This window comes from Mercurialis annua, linkage group LG7, assembly GCF_937616625.2.
Source record: "Mercurialis annua linkage group LG7, ddMerAnnu1.2, whole genome shotgun sequence".
Taxonomy (NCBI): Eukaryota; Viridiplantae; Streptophyta; class Magnoliopsida; order Malpighiales; family Euphorbiaceae; genus Mercurialis; species Mercurialis annua.
This window is the reverse complement of record NC_065576.1, coordinates 42,095,037-42,121,669: the sequence shown is the minus strand read 5'-3', so window position 1 is coordinate 42,121,669 and position 26,633 is coordinate 42,095,037. Positions and strand designations below refer to the sequence as shown.

Sequence of the window (26,633 nt, the reverse complement as noted above, 5' to 3'; positions counted from 1 at the left end):
TGGAATGCCAATCAAGGATGAACGGAATGGCAAAGACCCGCTCCTTGATTTTCTTGAATCGCTCTCCTTCCTCCACCGAATGGATTTGGAATGGATTTGGTTTTTTCTAAATGACTAATAAAAGTCATAATTCAAAATATCATTAAAATCCACTAATTAACAATTAAAACTCTTTACACCAACTAAATCATAACAAGACAAAATAAAAATACACATTTTTGTTTTTCAAAATCTAAACTTAAAAAAAAACACATGTTTTTCTCAGTTTTGGACCTCTCTTCGAATTTGTTTTAGAAATATGAAAAAAATATGTTCACAATACATTTCCAATACATAGCAAATACATATATTATAATATTTAAATATTTTTTATATGCTGACACGCACTGACGCGTCACTAACGCGTTTTCTGACGCGCATGTTAAATGTGTATTTGATTAATTTTTGATGTATTTTTTTGTGCTTTTTTATCATCTTTTTATTTGTGTGTGCCATGCGCCTCTTTTTTAGCGGTTGGATAAAAAGTACATGTTTGTTTTATTTTGGCTTGGTATACATTTTTATAAATTTTTATTTAAATAGGGATATGTTTGTGGCTATTCCAAGATTTTATCTTTATTTGATAAGGAGATAAATCTGAGTTACTATAGTCTATATTAATCACATCAAGTCGACCCTTTATTCTACCAACAATACCGGGTCGGTTATTCCAAATGGATCTTCTCTAAACTCGAAACCAGTACCCGCAAAACCTAAATCCATTTACAATATATTTATTTTCCCTCGCTTTCTCTCTTATCCCTCAGTACTGCAAACACAAAAATCCCGCCAAAAAGCGATCTCCGTCAAAATGAATCGAAACGCTAACGCAAAGAAACGGCCGCCACCGTCGACACCGCGACCGCAGCCAGCCGCCAAGCTTCAAGCCACTACACCAACACGGACCGGAGAAGAAGAATTCGTAGACGAAGATGTATTTCTCGAAGAAACCCTCATTGCCGAAGACGAAGAGAATCTCATCCTCCGATACGTCGAGAAACACGAAGCTTTCGCTTCTAGGTTAACTAAATGGGCCCGTCCTCCGCTCTCTCATGCTTACGTGTCTCAATCTCAGAGCATCTGTAAGTATTATGATCAGCTTCTGTGACTGTGATTTTTTCCTGGCTATGAATTTTTTTAAGTTATGACATTTTTTGTGCGCAGTATTTCAGCAATTGGAGATTGATTATGTGATTGGAGAAAGTAATAGGGAACTTTTGCCAGATAGGTCAGGTCCTGCTGCTATTATCAGAATTTTTGGTGTTACAAGGGAAGGTTAGTTAGTTATTTGATACTTAATAATTGAGAATATTCATGATGAAATTGTTTATTTAGTTTGATTTTATTTATTTCGACGACACAGTGAATGATTAAAATTTTGTAATTTAGATGAGTGTTTAGCGGTTTTTGTGGATTTTTTTAAATAATAACCTTGTAAGGAATATGATACTTACTCTAATTTATAATCTATCGGGTTTTGTGTTAGGGCATAGTGTGTGCTGCAATGTTCATGGATTTGAGCCATATTTTTATATAAGCTGCCCTAATGGAATGGGCCCTGATGACATCTCTAGTATCCAACATATTCTCGAGGTATTTAGTATTTTACATATTCTTTTGTTCTTTTGTAGTTTTACTGACATTTTTTGGAATGATGTGCACATTCATATGTTGAACTGAGTTTTTACTTTCCATTTTTGGTGCTTTAGGGAAGGATGAGAGAGGCCAATAGGAGTAGTAAAATTTCGAAATTTATTCGGAAAATTGAAGTTTTGCAAAGAAGGAGCATTATGTATTATCAGCAGCAGCAATCTCATCCTTTCCTGAAGATAGTCGTTGCATTGCCAACAATGGTTGCCAGCTGCCGTGGTAAACATCTTGTTTTTTTGCCTTTTCTTTTGGTATACACGTTTACTTTTTATTGCTCCTAAATATATCTAATTTTGAAAACTGGTTTTTGGTTGTAAGTGCTTCGAATGTTTCCTACTTATTTGCAGGGATTCTTGACAAAGGCATACACATTGATGGCTTTGGTATGAAGAGCTTCATGACATACGAAAGCAATGTTCTTTTTGCCCTTCGCTTCATGATTGATTGCAATGTTGTTGGTGGAAATTGGATTGAAGTGCCTGCTGGTAAATACAAGAAAACATCAAAGAACTTGTCCTATTGCCAATTAGAGTTTGACTGCTTGTATCCTTATGCATGGAAGATCATTATGCCATCTTTAGAGAATTTTTGAAATTCTATTGTCCATATATAAATTCCTTAATAAATGTGTTTAGGTATTCAGAATTGATCAGCCATGCCCCTGAAGGCGAGTTCTCGAAAATGGCCCCATTTCGAATATTGAGTTTTGATATTGAGTGTGCTGGTCGTAAGGGTCATTTTCCTGAGCCTAGTCATGATCCTGTTATTCAGGTTAAATACTGATTATTTTGTTACTTGTTTCAATCAGGCCTTTGGGTTGGTTGATGATTGCCTTCCTTTCAGCTGTTTCTAATTCAATCTATTTTCTTTATAATTGTAGGTGGCCAATCTAGTCACTTTGCAGGGAGAGGATCAGCCACTTATTCGTAATGTCATGACCTTAAACTCATGCTCTCCTATAGTTGGAGTGGATGTAATGTCATTTGATACAGAAAGAGAAGTTTTGCTGGCTTGGAGGGTATGAAATTTTCTGCTGACCTTAATAGTCTTTTGCCTTATGGCTTCTTCTTTTGAGGCATGGTTTTATTTGGTAAATGACTTTTTAGTCTAATGACAGTCAAATTTCTTCTATTATCCTGCTAAGTGTTTGTTTTACCTATAACTTCTATTGCTTGCTTAATTTGGAGGATGAACACTTATAAATTTGATAAGCATACCTTAGGTGCAAATAGATATAAGACTTCTGAAACCTATTCCATGCATAAAATATGATCGAGCAACATGAAATAGAAATACATATTTGTCTTATTGAACATAAATCAGTATTGTACTTCCATCATCCTCAGTTTTTGTTCTGAATCTAGTTTGTTGTCAGCATAGTAGATCATGTATAATCCGATAATAGGTCCTTATATCCTTTTGGAAGGGTCATGTTCGATATGGACAGATATTTAAGCTATAACTATCTGCAATTAGTTCAAGGGGATGGAAAATTTCCTCGAGTGTGAGATTAAGCACTCTATCTATGCTTGTTTCTGGTCAGGAAGTTATGCTTCTACTAATAGTTACTATTATTTATGGCAGGCAGTTATTGTTCCATTATACTGCTTGTTAACTGTTAGAGTTTTTTAGTTGGTAACCTAATAGTAATCCTTCCTTTTCTCTTTCCTTTGGTATGGTTTTGTAAAGCAACAAATACATTGTTTGCTAAAAGTAACCATAATTCACTTTCTTGTCATACTTTAACCTTTTTTTCCTAGAGGTACGTGCACATTTTCAGAAGTACTTTATGTGATAAAATCTCTTTGCATGCATGCATCCGTAACTCCAGTATTATGGTTTTTTATTAGAAAATCAGGTGATGGATCATTTTTGCATAAATTTCAGGGTCCACCTGCTGCGTTATTATTAGTTTCATATGTTGAGGATTTTACTGCTTTTTATACTCTAAAAGAGGTTATTGATGCAGGATTTTGTTCGCGAAGTGGACCCTGACATTGTAATTGGGTACAATATCTGCAAATTTGACTTGCCATATCTCATTGAGGTAATACGATATTTCCTTATCTCATTGTCATTTTCTTATTGGCAACTCTTCTTATCTTTTTAAATTTTTACTTTGTACCAAGAAATGGCCGCCCTTCTTTTTAACAATAATCTTTGGTGTTTGTTATTGTTATATTATTTATAATTGCATAAATCTGACATGTACGTTTTTTCTTCGTTTATAGAGAGCTCAAACTTTGGGAATAGCAGAATTTCCTATTTTAGGCCGCATTAGGAATAGCATGGTTCGGGTCAAAGATGCGACTTTTTCTTCAAGGTAGTGTTTTGTTTACTGGAATTTGCTGTACTACTACTGTGTTAAAAGACCTATTTTACATGTATGCTAAAAAAAACCAAGTTCTGAGTGAAAAAGAGAAAACTTTCTTGTAGTTTAGTGCTTTTCTTTTTTGGGGGCGGCGGGGGGCTGTTTTCTTTTACAATTAGTACCCTGTTCTTGAGCTTTTAATCCTAAGTCATATAAGTACTTTATTAGTAATTTTATTAGTATTAAGTAGAAGGCAATGCCCTCGTTCAAGATATTAAATATGCTTTGGTAAGAAAAGACTTTTGCATATTCTGTTAATTGTTTTTGCTGATAACCAGTTTAATTCGAGGATTTAATTATATTGCCAGAAATTTCTAGGACCATTTGATTTAAGTAGAATAAGGACAAGATCAAAGCGTATGCATGCTTAATTTTAAGGATGGTCATGCCATTTACCTTTTGAGAGGAGAGACGTTTTGTTCACCTTTTCTGTAAGAAGTACATATTTTTATTTTGCGGTTTCTATAAATTATCGCTAGCCAGTAGGTATCTTGCTCTAGCATCATTAATTATATTTGAGCTTCCCTTTCAACTTGTCTGGAGTGTTTTCAAGTAGCTAACAGGAAATAAGGACTATTTCTATTCCATTTGATTAGTGATGATTGAATGATTGGAAATATTAACCATTTTGGTGTCACAGACAGTATGGAACAAGAGAAAGTAAAGAAGTTACATTGGAAGGGAGAGTTCAATTTGATTTGCTTCAGGTATTGTGATACTATTATTTTTAGTCTACATGATTTTTTTCTTGGTCTAATGAGAAGAAATTATTTAATTTTACTAATTTCCGTTCTATGCAGGCCATGCAACGTGACTACAAATTAAGTTCTTACTCTTTAAATTCTGTCTCAGCACACTTCCTATCTGAGCAGGTAAGGTATAAGATTTTGTTTCGAGATTGCACATTGTTCATCTTCCAGATCAACACATTTGCAGTGGATCTGCTTTATATATACTTCACTGATAGTTTAGTTCCTTTTCTTTCCTATGAACATGGCACCAAGCTTTTCATTTGCTTTTGTTAATTATTTGTCCACTAAGTCTCTATGCATATGCGCTTTGAGGGTTGTTTATAAGAATGTCAAGGCAAGCAATGATTTGGATTTGGGAGACAGAAGACTTTGTTTTAAGTGTTTGATTGCAGACTAGCTAAATTGGCTCTTATTAAGTCAAAGTTTAGTTTGTGATCAGAAACAAGAATGGGATATGGTTGTTCTTCTTGCATGTTTCTTGTTGAATAAAGGATTAGGAACAGGAATCAAATTGTTATATTAGTAATTATTTTGATAGTACTATTGTAGTTACTTTTCTTTGTTTTGGACAAAAACTATGGAGGCCACTTGTCAGTTTGATATTTGCTTGTCCAACTACATGTAGTTTGACTTAAAATCCATAGGAATGAGAAGCTCATTTAAGGAGAAAGGAGAGGGATGGGTGGGTTGAGGAGAGGAGTTATTTTCATGAACAAGGCATTATCATTCTTTAACGCAATAAATTTGCATCCTTCTTTGTTCCTTAATCTTGGTTAACCAAAGGGCCTTTAGGGGTGCATCAACCTTGTCTTCATTAATCATTTTGAGAGATTAATGTTTAGTCATGATATTCATTTTACTGTGCAGAAAGAAGATGTGCACCACTCCATCATATCAGATCTCCAGAATGGAAATGCAGAAACTAGAAGGCGGCTTGCTGTATATTGCTTGAAGGTTTGTGGTTTAGTTTTGTTAGATTCCATCTTAAAACCAATTGGTGTTAAGTGGAGGTGCCCAACCAATATATAAACACATGTCCACTCACACACACAACCAATGTGGGATTTCCCACTTTAACACTCCCCCTCACGCGTAGCGTGTACGGGCCGAGCAACAAAGTCCCCCCTCACGTAAATCTCACGTGGGCCGGGCCAAACTCAAATTGTGTGAATGGACAAGGCTTTGATACCATGTTAGATTCCATCTTAAAACCAATTGGTGTTAAGTGGAGGTGCCCAACCAATATATAAACACATGTCCACTCACACACACAACCAATGTGGGATTTCCCACTTTAACAAGTTTGTCGTCTGTTCCCTTTCTTATCGCTGTTTGTTTAACTAGACTGTTCATTGTATGGAATGTCATGCTAATTTCAGATATCCTCTTTTAATTCCACTGAAATTAAGTGGATTTTATATTGCTTATTTGTGAAATGCTGCATACACAAACATTTTACAAGGGACTGCACATTTACTCATTCTCTCTTGATATTGAAATTACAAGTTTGATACAGTGAAACTGATAGTGCTCACTACTCATTTATTAATATGTAGTCCTACCAAGTATTGTAAGAGACCATGTCTGATTAATTGAACTTCTGATTTCTCTGAAATTGTAGGATGCTTATCTTCCTCAGCGACTCCTGGATAAGCTGATGTACATTTATAACTATGTAGAAATGGCTCGTGTTACAGGTGTCCCAATATCTTTCCTTCTCTCCAGGGGACAAAGTATTAAGGTCACTAAAATGACATCACACATGAGTTTTTGACTGATATCTCCAATTAGTTAGCCTAACATAATCAAGGGATGCCAACCTCTTGTATTCAGGTGCTCTCTCAACTCTTGAGGAAGGCTAAACAGAAGAACCTTGTTATTCCTAATGTCAAACAGGCAGGATCATCTGAACAAGGAACTTACGAAGGCGCCACTGTAAGTTAAAATGTCTAATGGCCTTGCCTGCTGTCTTAAACACTAGAGTTTCTTTGAAGATTCATTTCTGCCTATGATTCTTATTCTCCAGTCTTATCATGCTACTAAACTTAGAGTAGTTCAACTTATGTGAATTTTGAAATCGATAAATGGTGATTGATGTATACTACGGATTAGCAAATGCCACTGCTTTAGAATAAGTGACACTCCATGTTGACTTGTGATTAACTAAGAATATGTTTGTTTCACTTTTTTTTTTCCAACAGCTCTTACTTCGAGACTAGGATACCAACTTCTTTTCAAACCTGTCCAGTTCAGTAGGGATTTTTGTTTTATTTTGTAATTTTACTGTTTTGCTTTTGCTTCCCAGTTTTCCATAGTAACAACCGTTTACTGGCATCTAACTGCTAATAATTTTGACTGAGAATGTTTTAAATGTTTTAAATGCCTTATTTCCTGTCCTTTCACCCTCTTAGAAAGCACATATTCTGTAATCAATTACAATTTCAAAAGTAAATGAATATGTTTTTTTTTTGGGTACTTGGCGGTTTCCCTCTATAACATTATCATTGTCAATTTGGGCCACCTGGTGCAAGTTTTTTGTACGCAGCCCTGATAATGCAGTGGATGTTAGGAAAAAAGAAGCATGTAGAGGCTAGGCTTGACGTTTCCTTATATAGAACACTTCTAAATAGATTTTAGTGAAATTATAGTTATGGTGTTTGATTCAGTCATGATAGTGGCACATTTTCCCCTTGAATTGAATTGTTTCTGCTAACTTTTGGACTGTACGGGCTTTAGGTTTTGGAGGCAAATGCAGGATTCTACGAAAAGCCTATTGCAACCCTGGATTTTGCGTCTCTGTATCCTTCAATAATGATGGCATATAATCTTTGTTACTGCAGTTTGGTAATCATTATGACCATTGATTCTCTTTGTTAACAATAATCTGCAAATCTGTTTATTGTTGGTATGAGACGCTATTTGTGCCAATTGTTCATCATTATTATCATTTTTGAAGGTAACTCCTGATGATGTTCGTAAATTAAACCTTCCACCTGAATGTGTCAACAAAACTCCATCTGGTGAAATATTTGTCAAATCAAGTCTGCAAAAGGTTAGTTCTAATATTCTGATGCCTGTTCTTTTCTTGTTCTAGCCTGTAGATGCCTTGACCATGACTCGGAAAAGCAAAAGAAAAATCTTTATCGCTTAAATATGCAACAGTATAAGCTTGAATAAAAATGGATCTCAAACTTTCTGTTTATAATTTGTAATGGTATTCTTTCAGGGAATTCTACCAGAAATTCTTGAAGAATTGTTAGCTGCTCGCAGAAGGGCAAAAGCAGATCTGAAGGTGGTTTTTTCCCTAACTTAATCTAACTACGGATTTCACATAGCTGCTTTCGTCGAACTTATCTTCACTGCTCCAACTTATTCAGCTAGTTGTTTACTCTATGCTGTGTTATCGGTAGACCTGTAAACTCCCTCTTCTGATAATCTCTAATTCAGGAAGCCAAGGATCCACTGGAGAAGGCTGTTCTGGATGGTAGGCAATTAGCTTTAAAAGTAAGCCTTTTTATCTCATTGGTCTTTGAATTCTCAAGGAAATATACAAATTTGCAATGTTCTCTAGCAGAGTTGTTAGTGGTGCGCTTCAGAACCCTCGGGCGACGGCCATGAGGTCTCAACTGCCGAAAGGCGGGCGAATTCCTTGAGTCGCGCGCCTCCGGCGCCTCTGCCGTCAGGCGAGGCGCTGGCCAGGAGCGCCTCAGGGTAAAAGGACCTTTTTTACTTTTTCTAAATAAAAATAATATCATATATATTGGCTTCAGTCCCATTTAAAAAGGGACATATCTTATTTTTATTTGTTCCATTTTATAATTTTAGTGTCTTTTAATATGAAATTTTTCTTTTATCCCTTCTTCTTTTTCTAAAAATAATAGTTACAACTCTAAACACATTTTACAAGACCACTACTAATAGGGGTAATTAAGAAAAGATAGTTTAAATTATTGTCTTCTTAATCCATGTGCAAATAGTTTGAATGTTTGATGCAAAGTTGGAAAAAAATAGTTCTTTTCTTCTTCAAGAGTCATTTCTTCTTCCTTTCGAAACGCGATCAAGACGTCGTCTTTCGCCTTCTTCATGATGATGATTTTGCTGATTGATAATTTAGAGTTCTTTAAATTAGAATTTAAAAATAAATTTATGGTACTTGTAAGTTTTTAACTTATGTTCAATAAACAATTGAAATACATTGGGTTTATGATCATGGTTCTCTATATATAAATTTTATTGTACAATTTTTTCATTCGGCGCCTTTTTTCCTAAAACACGGGTGCCTCGCCTCACGCCCTAGGATCCCTTGTCGCCTCGGGTCGCCTTTAATAACTATGTTTTTCTAGATTGCTCTCTGATATTGTTCTCATTGTAGATTAGTGCAAATTCCGTATATGGGTTTACAGGAGCTACAATTGGTCAATTACCCTGTTTAGAGATATCATCAAGTGTTACAAGCTACGGTATTTGAATGCTATGTGTTTCTAATTTAAAATTGATTTACTTTTAAAGCTGTCTCAAATAATAATTTTGTTTCTGTATCTATGCTGTAAGGTCGACAAATGATTGAACACACCAAAAAACTTGTGGAAGACAAATTTACTATAATGGGGGGCTATGAGCACAATGCTGAGGTATGCCATTTGGAAATGAAATGAGTAATCTGGTGCAGTGTCTTATGTCAGATATTTGTTGGTTTGAGATTTTCATGTGGTATCTGATTTTCAGCTTCATGATCATGGATCGAGGTCTAAGTGACCCTCTGCATTGATTAATCTTTTGTATTTTACAATTCTGTTGCTGCTGTTACCTTTGCGTTGCCAAAAGTAAGAAAATTGGTATTATGTCGCCATTGCAAGTTGATATACATTATACATATAATACATGGAGTACTGTGTTCTATTCTCCTGGTTAGTACCTGAAATAGAAATAATGTTAATACCTTTCCTGGATCAATGGAAGTCTTTGTTGTACTGTCAGAAATTAGTGGCGAAAAATGGTTAGAAGATAGGATAGAAGTCATCTTAGCTCTTGAGTCTGCGTTGATATTTCTCTAGTAGTAATCAAGACCATGTTGGTTCCAACAACCAAAATTTCAGTGGATGGCATATAAGCTAAAATATACTCCAGCTAACCATTTCTTCTTTTTGCTCTCAACTTATTGGTAGAGATTTCAGTTTTTTTTATTTTATGTTTTTATTTCTTTTGTAGCGGATATTTTATTTCTTTTACTTTAATAAACTCGATTATTTGACATGGTATTAAAGCCCTTATAATTGAATGTCTAGAATTTGATCCTTTGCAATCCCCATTTGGTAAATTAATTGAACACAAGATACAACAAATTTGTATTTGTTCATGCTTCAAACACAATGGAGTGCATGCGGCAGTGTATTAGAAATAATAAAATCATTGTCGGAGTCTCACCTAAAAACCTACACTTTTAACTGATTATTTGACAGATTTCATAATCTTTAACCCCCAAGTCTTTTACTGAATGCTTTTTGCAATTTAGTAGTGGATCATCGGAATCCAACTTTTATATCCTACTCTTTCCTCTTCTGCTGTTAGCCACTTTAAGAAATGTGTGGGCATCGTAAATCCCTCCATAGAGCTTCACTTTTTAGGAGCTTGTGGTTGCGGAAATTGTTAAAAGTCTTCTCATGATTTATTAGTATGTTTGACAAAGGTCTTAATCATCTCCTTTCTATTTCTTATTTTTGCAATATGCTTTTTTTTTGTGTCAGTGTGTGCACTCTCTGAAACTTAAAGTGTACAATCTAATTTCACTTTTAAAGAACTTTTTCTCAGCTTTATCTATATTAGAGCATATTATGTTATTTTTAATCCAAATTTCTCCCATTTAAATCTAATTTAAAAGTGCAAGAAATGATTTTCATTTACTGAATATGCGAGTACTCGGTCTTTTTTCTTTTACCTTTTTATTTAATCTTGTATTCCATTTAGATTCCATATGTTCAGTTTGAGTATAATAGAGCTTCATCCTAATATATAGCTTGACCTGGTAATGGTAATTATTTCAGGTCATATATGGGGACACAGATTCGGTTATGGTTCAATTTGGTGTTCCTACTGTAGAAGAAGCGATGAAACTAGGAAGAGAAGCCGCTGAACATATCAGTGGGACTTTCATAAAAGTAAGTTTGTTACTGTTTTTGTTTTCCCCATTCTATGAATATCTTTCAATAAGCTCTTTGAGAATCCAATATTGTTACTATTTCATTTGCTGTTACTATTTCTCCTAAAGAATCATTTTCAATTGCAGAATTTGAACAGGGCCAAATTTATAATGCTATTTTATTTATTCAAAAATATTGCATTTACGAACTCAAAATGAACCAAGTCAAGTTTACAAGGAGATGTGCATGTATGTGACCAATTTAGTTAAATTTTATGCTGCTGCATAGTCTTTAGGCTTTATCAAGCAGGCTACAAACTATCATGGATTTGTTGAAAAAGTCACATGTTTAGAATAAAACACTAGTTGGTTTGGGGCAGGTTTTAAGGTCAGAACTATCTAGTTTGGCAGCATAGCGAGCTGTAAATGGAAGTCCTGCTATGGAATTTGTATAACTTGGTTTCAGTTTTCTATCATCATAATTTTATTTTGAATATGAGATACATGCACTGTTCACCGGCCTGTGAATGCTATTCAGATGCTACTTTGTGGACGCATGTGTTAATATGTTTTGCCCCCGTTCTTTTGAAGTTCTCTGGATATTATTAGATGTTTTTTTTTTTTAAATTATGTCAATTTGTATTTTTATGACTGATTTATTTTGGTTTCATGACTGGCTTGTCACCTGTGAAGCCCATCAAGCTAGAGTTTGAGAAGGTCTATTTTCCCTATCTGTTGATTAGTAAGAAGAGATATGCAGGTTTATACTGGACAAATCCAGAAAAATTTGACAAAATGGATACTAAAGGTAACTTATTCAACTTTTCAACCATTTTCCTGTTTTTGAAATAAGAATTATGGACTGATTTGTATTAAAATATGGGCAGGCATTGAAACAGTTCGAAGAGACAACTGTTTATTGGTAAAAAACCTTGTAAATGAGTGCCTTCACAAGTTACTAATTGACAGAGATGTGCCAGGTGCAGTTCAGTTTGTCAAGAATACTATCTCGGATCTTCTCATGAACCGGATGGATTTGTCACTTCTGGTTATCACTAAGGTGGGATACTGTATATCCAAGTTGATTTCATGTCTGGTGTCTTTGGATCTTTGATTGTTCTTAAAACTACTTGTCTTGAGCATGGAAGAACCTCGTGTCATCAATACAAGTAATATACATCTACTTATTTACTTCTTTTAACAGGGCTTGACAAAGACTGGAGATGACTATGAAGTAAAGGCAGCTCATGTAGAACTTGCTGAACGCATGCGCAAGGTTCTTAATTGATTGAGTTAAAACTATTAATATCTAATTTTTTTACTATTAATTCCTTTTGTTTGTGGACCTTTTCCTCTGCTTTTAGTTTTTCAGGTAGAATTCTTTAGACTTACGTAATAGTTCCAATACACAGCTGCTAAATTTAGGTCTTAATTTTCTTGATATGCGGAACTCTGAGAACAATTTAACATTTTGCACTTATCCAAAACATCTATTTTTTTGTCAACAACAGATACTTCAATCAATATAATCGGTTAGGTACATCATTTGCTAAATATGGTTCTAACCTCCAAGGTCCTCTAACGAAGCCTTACATCCAGTAGCACTAAGACTAAATATAGCTACCACATCGGCGGCTTGAATTTTTCACAATCATGTTAGTTTCTGTAAACATTCATGTACTATATCAATTTTTTTTTCAATTTGCTTATTCATTATGTAGTCTCTGTAAGTATTTATGTACTATAGCAATTCTTGTTCTGTCTGTTACCTTGGTTAAATTGCTAAAGGAGGTGCTGCCACATGGATATTGGAGTGACTTCTTCTGGGTTGTTGGTTGGCAGCCTTCATATCATAATCGATTTGTGTGGCTCAGTATACAAATGGGAAAAGCAAGCTAGCAGAGTAGCATCAATTTCGTTCTTGACAGACATCAAAATGTAACTGGCTAGGTGCATTGGATTGTATTTTATAGGTTTGACATGCATGCTTACATAATTTAGTCTTTAGAATTTGAGCAGTTAGAGAGATAGGGTGCTTTCCAGTTTGTTAGAACTGTCTGTAAAGTTTTGGGTCTAAATGAGTTTATTTTAAGCTTTGAAATCATAATGAAGTATCAATTAGTCCAGTAGTAAGAAATGTACCGAGAGATCCCTTTTGAGTGCCTTTTTTTTTTTTGCTCTCTGGTCAGCCTTTCTCCCTTTCTCATTTCTCAAGCCTTTAGGATGGACAAGCTTTATAGGTAGGGTACTCATTCTCAAAGGATATGATTCCCTCCTACTATCCCTGGGGGGTTTCCCACTTTGTTTTTCTTCTCAGGATAAATTCAATCTCTTAGTTATTTTGTGCATCACTGATGCGATACGGGTGAGAGTCTCATATCCTTGAATCTTCTTTTTTTCAGAACCCTAGCAAATGAAGTTCCTCTACTCCTCGGCCTATTGTTTGCATGAGACTTGAGCAATCGAGTTTCCTACGTTTTATGAACTGCATGCATATACAATTATGTAGATCAACAGATTATATAAAGGAGTGGTTCTGGCATTGCCATTTTATTTTGTAGTTCTAAGTCCTACTAAGTTCACATCTACAACAGTAATGTAACTACTGACAATTTTAGATCATAACAGAATCTTCTTATGATTGACAGAGAGATCCTGCTACTGCTCCAAATGTTGGAGATCGAGTGCCTTATGTCATTATAAAAGCTTCGAAAGGCGCTAAGGTTATCTTCTGGAACATTTTTTTTAAGAGAAATTACTTGTTATTATCTGGCAGTTATTGGAATTTATCTGCTACTTGTGATCAGGCTTATGAGAAATCAGAGGATCCTATCTATGTCCTAGAAAATAACATTCCGATTGACCCCAACTATTATCTTGAAAATCAAATTAGCAAGGTTCGTTTAGTTTATGTTCATATGGAGCCAGATGGTTTTTTTTCTTGCAACTGTTAATTAAGGTGTTGGATTTGCAGCCGCTTCTAAGAATTTTTGAGCCCATTTTGAAGAATGCCAGCAAGGAACTTCTCCATGGAAGTCATACAAGATCTATCTCAATCTCCACTCCTTCAACTGGTGGCATCATGAAATTTGCTAAGAAGCAGCTCACTTGCATTGGTTGCAAAGCTCTAATTAGGTTTGTTTTGTTTCCATGAAATTTCTTGTTAGCCCTATACCCCAAAAACACCTTTGCAGGTCTCTAGAGTTGTTCACTAGTTCTTTGCAGTCCTCTTTCTAGAGAAAGACTTGAGAATGTTTGTCCAATGGGTTCTATTAATTAGACTAATCACTATATACTAGTAATGTACTATGTTTTTCTAGGGGCTTAAGCAAGGCCATGCAGGGTCGATTTTATCATGTGTGGGTTATCATTTTCATCATGCGAGTGGGAATATGAGCTATGTTGCTAGAAATTGTTTTTTTTTTAATTTCTAGAAAATATTTAGTACTTATAAGTTATATGTAACAAAATAGTGTTTTATGTACGGCAAGGGCTCTTTGTTTATAAACAATGAATAAATATTGTTACTGTAATCACATAAATGGCAGTTGCCGTTCCTTTTGCTCAAAGGAACAGAACTTTTTTTTCACGTTGAGCATACATTTGTAACCATCTCTAAGATTATGGACCCATTAGGTCTCCGTCCTACATTTGCAGTCTCTGTTGTATTGTATTGGGCCTCTTTTCGGTTGTTCATTTATATTCTACAGATGATGAAGAGTTAGGACTGCTAAGGTTGACAGATATATAGAATACTATGCAATTTTTGGAGAACATTTGATGGTGAAATTTAGAAATTGGAGGAATACTTGTTATGCAAGTATGGGCCTAGTGGTATTCTTGTCCCAAGGCCTCCCTAGACAACCCCCTCTGTAGTTGATATCGATAGAGTTTGATGGTACATGTTCAAGATTACTTTTAAGCTAACTCTCTTAACGTTAGTTGATCTCAAGGGTGCATTTGTCATTCAGAATTCTCAAATATAATTGCTTCAAAGTACTGCTTTTATTTACCTTCTGTAAAAGATAGGCATATTTGGTACCTTCCATAAGATCTGTTGGTTGAATGATTGCTATACCTTGATCTGTAATTGTTCATTGAACATCAGTCTCTGTTAGTGATGCAAGACTCGTTAAACTCAACAGTCTGCATTCTTTTACCCCTACCTGTATTTTTTTATTAATGTTTGGACAGCGCATTTTGTTTTTTTATCAAATGAACCATTATGGCATTGTGTGTATTTGTAATTACATTTGCATGCATGTAAATTGCAAGCACCGTTCTTTTTCTCATTTCCTGCTAAAAATATCTCCTCCCCAGTATGGAATTTTAGCAATTTTAAAGCTGCCGTGTAACTGTGAAGTGCCTAATATTTATGGTTGTGTTTTGGATCAGCAATTCAGATCAAAATCTCTGCTCACACTGCAAAGGAAGAGAAGCAGAACTATACTGCAAAACTGTTTCTCAAGGTAGGCTATATCTAATTGCTTTCCCTTCTCATTCTCATAATAATCTTTTATATCAAGACAAATTTGGTGTTTCCTTAATGGGGCTTATGAATTGCTTTTGCAGTGTCTGATCTAGAGTTGCTATTTGGGAGGCTGTGGACACAGTGCCAAGAATGCCAGGGCTCTCTTCATCAGGATGTGCTTTGCACGAGGTTTTGATCTTCTCATTTCTAAATTGTTAACTAATTTTAGATAAAATAAATTTAAAAGGAAAAAGAAGGTATTGGATCTTGCATCTGCACTCTAATTGGTGGTTTCATATCTCCATTTATATGTTTTGTGGTTAATTAAATCTGCAATTTTGTGCAGCCGGGATTGCCCAATATTTTATCGAAGAAAGAAGGCACAAAAGGACATGGCTGAAGCCAAGCGGCAGTTAGATAGATGGAACTTTTAATAGGCTAACAAGGTTAGTACTTTATTCAGCATCCCATATGTAGGAGTGTTATTCAGTACAAACCGAACCGACCAGATTTTTTAAGAAGTTTAAATTTTTTCTAGTAGAACCGAACTGATTACCAATCAGTTTGGTTAGTTTTTTTTTATTCGTTTCGATTTGTACTAAAAGTAAACTAAATTCTTTTGACTTCCAAAATCGAACTGAACCAAAAAAATTGACTACTTTATATAAAGGAACAAAGGGTCAACGCGCCCCCTAAACTTGTGTCACGCGGTCATCTAGCCCAATTTATACTTTTTGGAGCAAATAACCCTCAAACTCTTCATTTTCGGGTCAAGTAACCCCATAATTGTATTTTTAAAATGCGTAAAATACAAATCGGAGTTGAGGGATGCAAAAAAGTAATTAGATACTTCCCTAATTGTTGCGATAAAATTATCATAAATATGTTTTTAAAAATAAAAATATAAATTATGGGGCTATTTGACCCAAAAATGAAGAGTTTTGGGGTTAGTTGCTCAAAAAAGTATAAATTGGGCTAGATGACCCCGTGTCACAAGTTCAGGGGGCGCGTTGACACTTTGTTCTTATATAAAGTTTCAAGCCAAACCAAACAGAATTTGTCGGTTCAGTTGGGTTATTAAGTTAGGTTAGGTCTTCATCAAAAAAAAAAAGTTAGGTTAGGTTTTTGCACACACCTATGGCCACATACCTCTGTTATTCACTTGAGCAATTAAATGTACATCTTGTAAAGTATTCAAGCAGGGGATGTTTCTTAGCTTAGGAAAACACAAACTCGGCTTGCTGGAGAGGCTTTTCAGTGGTGCTGGGAATCGATAAACTGACAGACAGTCGGAAAATTAGAGACATGAAGCATACATATAGGAGATGCAAATCGGAGACATGAAGCATAACAGGACACTAAACCCTAACAAGATTGAGTAGGTTTTCCTTGGGTTTTTGATTGGGAAGTTGATGATGGGACTACGCTTCTGATATAGGGTGCTTAATGCAGTATTTGTAACATTCCTTAGCTTTGTAATTCTCTCTAGGGTAATCTGAAACCAATTATTTGGAGAGTTTGTATTTAAAATTGTAAACTCATTTTGAATCTCAGTTTTCCCTGAGCCTGAACTCATGCAATATTGAATTTGAAACTGTCTGTAAACCATAGCAATGATGTGTTACCATATTATTGCTAATGCCCTTCGGCACTTTTTGAAGCGGTGAAGAAACCACTTGCTATCCGGAGATTCAATACAAAGAGTGAATTCACTGATGTATATAACTGATATTTATAGGCACTTGGATAAATTGTATTGTTGTGTATCTTCATAAAAGTAGGAGAATCATATCACGTCCCTGTGATTATGGCTGAGAAGTCTGATGGTGGAGATCATAGGGTTGTGGGTCAATGTAGTAGAGGAACTGGCGAAGCATGGTATTGGCGAGCTTATGAAAGACTTTCGAGTTCATTAGCTTGCTGGGAGTGGCCAACCTGTTAGGTCGGTATCAAAAACGAGTAGTAATTTTATGTCAAACATATGAATTATTACGTCTTGAAGAAATTGTATCCCCAAGCAATATAATTTTATGGCAAGCATCCCGTTCTTTGTCAGGTCCGTAGGTTTGGTTCGATAACTATCCTGCACATCTTACATCGAATGTAATCGCTTCTGATGTGGCTTAATAATATTGCAGTTTAACTTTCAAAACAGAAGTTCTGTATTATAAGTAAACTTATTTTTGGATGATAAATTGAAGCAATATAATTTGTATGATAGAATTATCGGATATAGCAAGGTCCTAACTTTTAATCTAAATAAAAGAAATTAAAATAAAACTACAATTTAACAAAAAATAATGATAAAAAGATTTTAAAGAATCAACTTAAAACGACACAGGGGGCATGTGTCATGATGAGACAACCATTGATGAATACAGGTATAATGATAAGAGTGAGAGCAGGGCAAACTATGGGCTTCAGACCCAACAGCCATAGCTTCAAAACAAATAGAACAACTAGTTGTCTCTGCAATCACCAACCTGCTCAGCTTCATTATTCTTGTCATCAACTCCGAAGATGTATCTGAGAATGCGTAAGTCACCACTTCCTCAACACTAAACTCGTCCGACGAAAATAGCAGAAGCCAGTCATTGAAGGTCGCAGCTACCCGTAGAAAATACAAACAGATTGTAGCTATATTTGGGTCGACATTGTATGAAGATAATCGCAAGGACATGATGTCCATAACATAATTTGGTAGCGGATGATCGAATGCAGCAGAGAATAGTTCGTGTAAGAGATCGTCAATGGAATCGTGCAAGCGAAGACGGGACACTCGAAACTCTTGTCTCCTGACTTCATGCGGCGATGATTGTCGTGGTTCCACCATTGTCAGGACCAGTTTGATGAACTCATTATCATGTGACAATAAAGAATTCTGATTCTGCAATTCTGATTCTGCCATCGTCAATGTGTATACGTACGAACCATCTCTCTATCCCTATATATATACAATTGCAGAATATGATTCTTAATACTAGAGTCCGATTTGAATATAGATATCCAAATCCATTCAAGTTAAGGTTATCCAGCTATGTTCTTCTAAATCTAGCCGCAAACAATATCAATTAATTAATAGCTAATTTTAAATTTTTTATATCTTATTTAATAGTTAAAAAAATTGATTATGTTCATAAATTTTATTTTAATTTTTATAATTTTTATTTATTTGAATAATTTTTATTTTATTAATAAAAATATATAGTTACTTAGTATAAATTTTTATTAACATAAAAAAAGGTATGTTAATTATTTAGCATAATTTTTTATTAAGCTAAACAAAAAATTAATTATAATCATTTATAAAAAAAAAAAATTAATTATACCAACTAAAATAGTAATTATTGTTTCATTACACTACGTGAATAATTTATTTGTGTAATTAAATAATAATTATAGTAAGCGATCATAATATAGTTATTTTAAATGTTTTATTCGAATTTTTATTTAATTTTACAAAGTATAAAAGTTATTATAATTACTTAATATAGTATTTAATTTAATTATACTAAGAATAAAATTTACTCCATTATAATATTTTAGTATAACTAAATAAAATTATATTAAGAAATAATAATAAATGTTTAACGTAGTATAAATAAACAATATATTGAATAAATTTAAATAAATTTTAAATAATAGTAAAATAAATTAAAATAATTACCACCACCTATCAGGTCCGACGAGCGGTCCACGGAGCCGCATCCCTACTCGCCTGGTCCATGCACATCGCTCTCTTCATGAGGTTGGCCGCCTATCCTAGATTTTCTTCTTTTCAAACTAAAAAAATAGTCATGAATTTAGAATAATTATATAATAACAGATTGAGATTCCCTCAAGTTCATGATCTACACCGTTCATTGTAATAGGAACGATGTAGATTAGTTTGATTAAAATTATATTTTTTTATCTACACCGTTCATTGATCGTGAATATGACCCCCTCAAGTTCATTTGGAAATTCCAATCCTATAATAACCAAAAAAATTATTTTATGGGCTTAGGTACCCGACCAAGCCCGGTTATTAGAGTCGGGCCTGGGTAATGATTTTTCATCTAAAGCCCGGCCTGAACCTAAAAAAAGCCTGCGAATTATTCGCGGGCAAAGTCTTTCATTTTTATATAATTTCTATGTAAGCCTGCCTGGATCCGGTCCGAACCTGCAAAAATATGGTGGTAGGGTCGGGTTTGGGTAGACATATAAAGCCCGAGCCGGCTCGAACCGAGCTTAGGTTTGTATAAAAAAAATTAAAAATATGGCCCATGAACAGGTCTAATGCAATGTTATTAAAACCAGATTGGACCGGCCGGTCGGACTGGATTAACCGGAAACCGTTCAGTTGTCTGGCCCGTTTTTGTGTAAAACTAGTTCAAAAATCGGGTTGAAAACAAAACCTGTTTTTTAACTTTTGGTTCGAAACTCACTGTTTTATCCAGAAAATAATAATCATATGTTTCCCCACACATATGTGTCTGAATCTACTACCCGTGTATGCTTATTTTTTTCTCTTTCTTACATTATTCTCTTTTTGTCTCTCTCTCTCTCTCTTAGGGATGGCAATGGGGCGGGGTGGGGGTGGGGAAGCTATCCCCATCCCCGTCCCCGCTTGTATGGGGAATCCCCATCCCCGTCCCCATTTATTTGATGGGGATTAATCCATCCCCATCCCCATACCCGTGGATTCCCCATCCCCATGGGGATCCCCATATCCCCGTTTAATTTTAATATAAATATTTAAATGTATTTATTATTTTCATGAAATATTTGAGAAAAAAATATAAACTATTCAATATTAATAATATAAAGAATTATAAATTAAATTATTCCAAAAATTAATTAATCATCTAAAATATTCAGCAATTTTAAATATTAAAATAAAATTATCAAAATAAAATAAAAGGTCGGTAAAAGTCATTACTCAATACCCTGATAATTAAATAAAATTATTAAAAAAATGAACAATATACTAAACATTGTTACAAATTATATAAAAAATTATAATAAAATAAATCGGATCTCCATAGGGACGGGGATGGGGATCCCCATGGGGTGGGGACTACACTCCCCGTCCCCTCCCCATCCCTGTGGATGGGGAATAATCTTCCCCATCCCCGTACCCATGGGGCCAATTGGTGGGGATTCCCCGCCCCATTAGGGGCGGGTCCCCATGGGGATCGGGGAATCCCCTCCCCATTGCCATCCCTACTCTCTCTCTTATATTCAACACTTTCCTTCTTCGGTCTTCTGGTTTTTTCTTGTTTTGCTTTTCTTTTTGAAATTCAATTTTTGTTGTTAGTATAGTTTTCCGCCTTTAGTTGTCGCCTCAAAAGAAAATGAGAGTTGAGTTTGTTGTTATAGAAAATACAAAGTCGTCTTTGTCTAAGGAGGATATTTCAGTGATTCCTTTTAAATATAGATTTTCGGTAGGCTATGGGGTTAAGAGACCTAATTTTAATATGAGGACATTTGGTTATCTTGGTTCCCCTCGGTTAGCTGCCATTTTTGGGGAGCAGCTTATAGTTAGCCTCATGTTTCCTTTAGATCCTTTCATCTCCGAGCTTTGCTGCGAACTGAATGTTGCAGTTAGAGAACTTCATCCCAAGACTATTCAAATTTCAACTGCCTTTGTAAAGTCTTGTAGGTTTTGGGGTAAGTCGCTTTCCATGAATGTTTTTCATTATTTTGTTTCTTTATTTAGAAAATATGAGGTTTTGATTTATGCCAATGGTAGGAAAGGTTGGTATGTCATTAATTTGTGTCGCATAGAATAGAGGTCAAAATACTTTGTAGTTTTCAATAATTTTAAATTTTTGCCTTTTTCGAAAGGTTTATCTCGTGAGGCGGTGAATACTTTCTCCTTCGCTTTAAGCTTGTTTGAGTTTACTTTAACTTTTGGCTTATCTTTTTATAACATTTTTTAAGAACCGGTTTTATCTGTATTGGTTGATAGTCATGTAAGGTGTCGTGGTTATCTTTGGAGGTTCCCTCAAAAGGTCTTGCTGATATCTCATATGAGCACATTGTTGAGGTATTATTCCTTATTTATTCTTGCTTTTATTTTTTTGTAGGATGTTTTTTTTCATATGATTAAATATTTTTCGATTTTAAAATAGATATGTCATCCCTATGGACGAGGTTGCCCATATCGGTAGGGATGACAATGGAGAGGGGATTCTTGTTCCTCATGGGGGACCCGCCCATAATAGTACAGAGAATCCCCATCGATTACCCCCATAAGGTACGGGGATGGGGAAAGATCATTCCCTATCCACGGGGATGGGGAAAGATCATTCCCTATCCACGGGGATGGGAAAGAAACGGGGAGTATACTACAAATATTGTTAACCAAGAAAAAGAGTTCGTGGTAAAGGCAAGACACGTCCCCATGTAGACCCGATTTATATTTATGTTATATTATAATTTTTCTAACATGTTATCTATAAATTAAAATAATTTGCTACAAATTTTTTATTAGTATATATTTAATTATAAATATATTATGTCATAAAAATAATAGTATTTTCTATAATTAAAACAATTTCTGAAAAAATTAAATTATTTAAAAGTTTATATCAAATTTTACGGAGAATGGGGATCACCATGATGATGGGTATGGGGATGATTTTATTCCCATTAATTAAATGGGGATGGAGATGGCTTCTCCGTCCCCTCCCCGCCTCATTGCCATCCCTGCCTATCGGTGTAGAGGCGATTCAACCTGTTGTGGCTCACGCCGTTGTTGTCGAGGTGTTTGCCCCTCCGACTTTGGCGGTCTCTCCAAAAGAGACCTCCGATGGGAGTATCACGTGTCAATGCCACTAAAAGTTGTCAATGTTATTTTTGAAAAAAAAAATAAAAGATGATGTCCTGAATTGACACATTTTAAAGGTCGTGTTATTTTTAAAATTTTGTATAAAGGTGGTGATTTTATATGCAACTAACCCTATTTTTAAATATACTATGATAATTAATTATTATTATTTATAATTAAATATGTGTATATTTATTGTCGATTAATAAATGTTATATTTATATAATATTAAAATATTATATTAATAAAATGTAAAAAAAATATAATTTTTGTATAAAATACTATTTTCATTTGCTAGTCATCATTAGAATGTTCATAAATATAAAATTTATTTTTACGATGAATATATAAGCTAAAATAATTTAAATTGAAATAATTATTTAATAATGGTTTAAACTGGTTTAAAAAAAATTTAGTCAAGCCAAACTAATTTTACTAGTTTGGTGTATGTTTGATTTAAATTTGATTTGAAATTTTTTCAAATTAATATAATTGATTCGGACCAAAAATTAGTAATAAATTAGTCAAATCAAATCATCTACGTCCCTAGAAGTAGGGGTGTGCATTCGGTTAAACCGAACCGACCGAACCGAAATTTTTGGTTTTTTAAGAAACCGAACCGAACCGAAATTCTGAAAAAATTTAATTTTTCAAACCGAACCGAACCGAACCTGTCGGTTCGGTCGGTTATTTCGGTTCGGTTCGGTTTTTCGGTTCGGTTTACGTGTAAAAGTGACTGAAATTTTTTTACTTTAAAAACCGAACCGAACCGACCAACCGAAAATATTCTACTTTTTCAAACCGAACCGAACCGAATTTGTCGGTTCGGTTCGGTTATTCGGTTTCGGTCGGTTTTTGCACACCCCTACCTAGAAGGGAGTTCTAAAACTAAGTTATGGGCCGAATTTAGAAAAGTCGAGAAAGACAACAAAATGGGCTTTGTTTCTAACACTTGGAAAGCTATACTACATCAAAACTCATTCAAACGAAACCCTAATTTTCTCTATATATAAACCTTTCAATTATTCCTCTCAATCTGTAATACCGTGTCTTTTACATTCTTCTTTTAAATTTCCGATCTGATTTTTTCTTTCAAACTCAGCATATCTAAGCTTAAATTAAGCAGTTTTAAACTCAATCATCGTGATTTTTATTTTATTTTTGATTGAACGATAGCTTTACATCAGATTTTAAAGGAGTAATTCTAAAAATTAGGGTTTTTTCGGTTTTGTTTTTGTTGATCCTTAATTGAATTTAAGGATGAAGAAGGGGCTGTATTAGCAGTGATGAAGCAAATGAATTGTGGACTAGAGTTTCTGATCTTGTATTTGAAGACTAACCCTTGGCTGTCTGAGCACATCACCCCTTCTTTAAACCCTAATTTTCAATTCAAAATCCAATTTTTTATTTTATTCCTCAAAATTAATTAGGGCTAATGATGATAACATAAATTATCTTAGCGGATTTCAGTGAGATGAAATTAATTTTCACCAATGATCTGAATGTTACACACACTGAAGCCTAATTGTTTAGTTTTGTAATGTTTACGTAATTTTGGAAATGGAAGTGATGATGAGGTGAAGCACTTGAAGAAAGTGTTAAAGGGATGAGTCTTCGGTCCAACGTATTTCTTATATATTTTTTTATTTTGTTAAAAATAATAATATATAAATATATAATAAAAAAGATTATTTCATGAAGAGTATAAATCCTTTTAAGTGAATTTTGCAACTATTATTTGAGTCATCCAATTATATATTAATGGCCTAATTATTTAAAAACCACTCACCTTATAATTTTTTTTATTTATACCACGACCTAGGATAATTTTCAATTGTACCATATTTTTTATTTTAAAATTTCGTTTATATCCCAAAAGTAATTTTTTTGATAATTTAATTAATTTAAAGATGAAAATATTAAAAACAAGATATATAAATGATTAATATTAACGTTTTATTAAAATATAGGTTAAAAATGAAGGATTAATTTAAAAAAAAAATTAAAAAAAATAGGTCAATTTAACTCATTAGGGTAGAGATGAAACATAAAAATCAAAAATAGAGTACAATTGAAAATTTTCCAAGGTCATGGTATAAATGAAAAAAAATCATAAGATAGGTGATTTTTAAATAATTAAACCTATATTTATTTAACAAGTTAAATATCATACAATCAGTATCAATAACGAATAATAAATATAAACTAATAAAAAAATGAAGAGATTACTTACAATTGATAATAAAGAGATTATTTATAGTCTAGGTAGCACGGAAACGGAAACGATACGAAACGGACACGGGGAAACGAAAGTTTTTCAAAATGAAGGACACGAAACTTGGGAGAAACGTGTAAATAACAAAAATATAGGGATATATTTATAAAAATATTATCTAAATATTTATGATAATTAACAAATTAATTAATTTTAATATACTTAATATTTAAAATTTTATAAATATATAAAAACATATAATATAATTCAACACAAATAAGTATATTTGATGTATTATGGGCAATGCGAATGTAAAATTTATGGATAACTAGTTAGATTTTTTTATTTGTGGGTAATAATTTTAATTTTTTTACAAATTTTTAATTTTTATTATTTACGGAAACGGCCCGAAACGTTTCGTACGGGTGTTCAAGAGTTTCCGGTTTCCGAAACGTTTCCGAAACGGGAAACGCAACTTTGTCGAAGTTTCCGTGCTTCTTAGTTTATAGTTGGTTATGGCTGAGCTGGGTATGGCTGATGTACTATAAATATTACTTTAATTTTATAAAAAGCAAAAATTAACATGTCGAGATCATCCAAAACAACAATCACTAACATATACATTGATTAATATATAATTATATAAAAAAACTTAAAATTAGTGATAAGATTTCATAAAATTCAAAACCTATCTTTTTTATAAAATATTATTTTAATATCAACTTATCTTAGGAAGAAATAAATAGCAAGATTTATTTTAAATATAAAAAATATAAAAATAGATTGTCACATGATGATCAAAATACTTGAGAAAGAAACAAAAATTAATGCAATTTTTTTTGGTAATCCCATCCGGTTTCCAGGCTTCGCCCTGACTAATCCAGATCCGACCTGCGTCGCGCACCTGGTATGGTGGGTGAGTCTTCCAGTGGTGATTTTCTGCATTCACAAGACTCGAACCCGAGACCTTTCTTAAGCGATAACAAGCCGCTTATCATTTAAACCAACCCCCATTGGTAATGCAGTTATTTTTATATAATAATAAGCTTTTTAAAAGGAATTATTAAAAGAATTGATTAATTATATAAAAATAAATTATTTATGTTTTTTATAATTTCAATGGATGGTTTACTATTTAAAAAATTAATTCATCTACATTATAAAATTCAAAAAAACACAAAATTTAAAAGTGTTAAAATAGTAAATATAAAAAAATTAATAATATTATAATTAATAATAATTTGAATTTAATATATATTATAGTATATATTAAATTTAACATACATTAAAATAATGCATTAGAAATAATTGTATATTTATAATAAAAGGACTTACTCTTAACATATTTATCTATTTATTCTATGCCAGTAAAAAGACCAAACCTTTCATAAAAGTTTCATAAAAGTCCTGATCTTTTAATTTTGTCGATTTTGGCCAAAAACAGATTATTTAGTTTCAATTGTGGCCAACTCTCAATTTGTTTTCAATTTTGCCTATGTGACGCCTACGTGGCATGCACATATATTGAAAGGTCGGTATTTTTGTGAAACCAAATAATATATTTTTGGCCAAAATCGACAAAATTGAAAGGTCAGGACTTTTGTGAAACCCAATAATCAGTTTTTGGCCAAAATTGCCAAAATTGAAAGGTCATGACTTTTATGAAACTTTTGTGAAAGATTTGACCTTTTTACGACATTTGGCCTTTATTCTACTTATAAATTATCTTCCATACTGAATGGGCTTATTCCCCTCTATAATAAAAGGAATCTTATTAGAGAATATAAAAGCAGATATATTTATAAGATGTTTAGAAAGTATGAAAACCAATTCCGATGACCTAATAAGAAACGGGCACATATCGCCTTATAAAAATAGAAGACAAATTAAATAATTATATCGCTAATAATAAACACATGCAAGAACATTTTTCTTTGCTTGCATCAAGTTACCGAGATCCAAAATAATCTCTTTAGTATCGGACTCAAGGATTACATTAAACCAATCTCTCAATCAATTTAGGGCTTCTTTTATTCTAATATGCTCATCTGTTCTTGAATTGAAATTACATCAAATCAAATTTACCTAGTTTCAGTAATACTACTCTTCTATCTCTAACCACGCAACCAATTGATATGCCTTTTAAGTCATGGAATGTTGCAGTATATGTGTTCACTTTGAAAAA

General features: G+C 33.6%; 2 protein-coding genes and 2 non-coding genes across 8 annotated transcripts; 3 read left to right on the top strand and 1 right to left on the bottom strand.

Annotated features, from left to right (window-relative positions):
* The first annotated feature begins 698 nt into the window (after positions 1-698).
* Positions 699-17,135, top strand: LOC126655416 (DNA polymerase delta catalytic subunit). Of its 5 annotated transcripts, none has more exons than XM_050349601.2 (31): positions 702-1,121; positions 1,204-1,314; positions 1,526-1,632; positions 1,749-1,908; positions 2,037-2,232; positions 2,325-2,460; positions 2,570-2,707; positions 3,659-3,736; positions 3,921-4,012; positions 4,701-4,767; positions 4,861-4,932; positions 5,680-5,766; positions 6,434-6,553; positions 6,646-6,747; positions 7,549-7,656; positions 7,769-7,864; positions 8,039-8,104; positions 8,260-8,316; positions 9,185-9,272; positions 9,364-9,443; positions 10,854-10,967; positions 11,642-11,756; positions 11,836-12,008; positions 12,153-12,224; positions 13,597-13,671; positions 13,756-13,845; positions 13,923-14,083; positions 15,344-15,417; positions 15,521-15,608; positions 15,766-15,865; positions 16,636-17,135. In XM_050349601.2, the coding sequence occupies exons 1-30, from the start codon at positions 851-853 to the stop codon at positions 15,851-15,853; spliced, it is 3,282 nt and encodes a 1,093-aa protein (XP_050205558.1). In that variant the 5' UTR covers positions 702-850; the 3' UTR covers positions 15,854-15,865; positions 16,636-17,135. The 5 variants fall into 5 exon arrangements, 4 of the variants coding, with proteins under 4 accessions (XP_050205560.1, XP_050205558.1, XP_050205556.1 ...); XM_050349599.2 differs by having other exon boundaries at positions 16,622-17,135; XM_050349598.2 differs by having other exon boundaries at positions 703-1,121; positions 16,611-17,135.
* A 598-nt stretch (positions 17,136-17,733) lies between these two features.
* On the bottom strand, positions 17,734-18,327 carry LOC126657203 (E3 ubiquitin-protein ligase RHA2B-like). The gene has a single exon (XM_050351860.1). It carries the CDS (start codon positions 18,325-18,327, stop codon positions 17,734-17,736), a length of 594 nt encoding a protein of 197 aa, XP_050207817.1.
* Positions 18,328-23,507: 5,180 nt separating this feature from the next.
* On the top strand, positions 23,508-23,591 carry LOC126658957 (small nucleolar RNA Z157/R69/R10). The gene has a single exon (XR_007634522.1). It is a non-coding gene; the product is annotated as a small nucleolar RNA Z157/R69/R10 (small nucleolar RNA).
* A 71-nt stretch (positions 23,592-23,662) lies between these two features.
* Positions 23,663-23,756, top strand: LOC126658962 (small nucleolar RNA R11/Z151). The gene has a single exon (XR_007634527.1). It is a non-coding gene; the product is annotated as a small nucleolar RNA R11/Z151 (small nucleolar RNA).
* Positions 23,757-26,633: the final 2,877 nt, after the last annotated feature.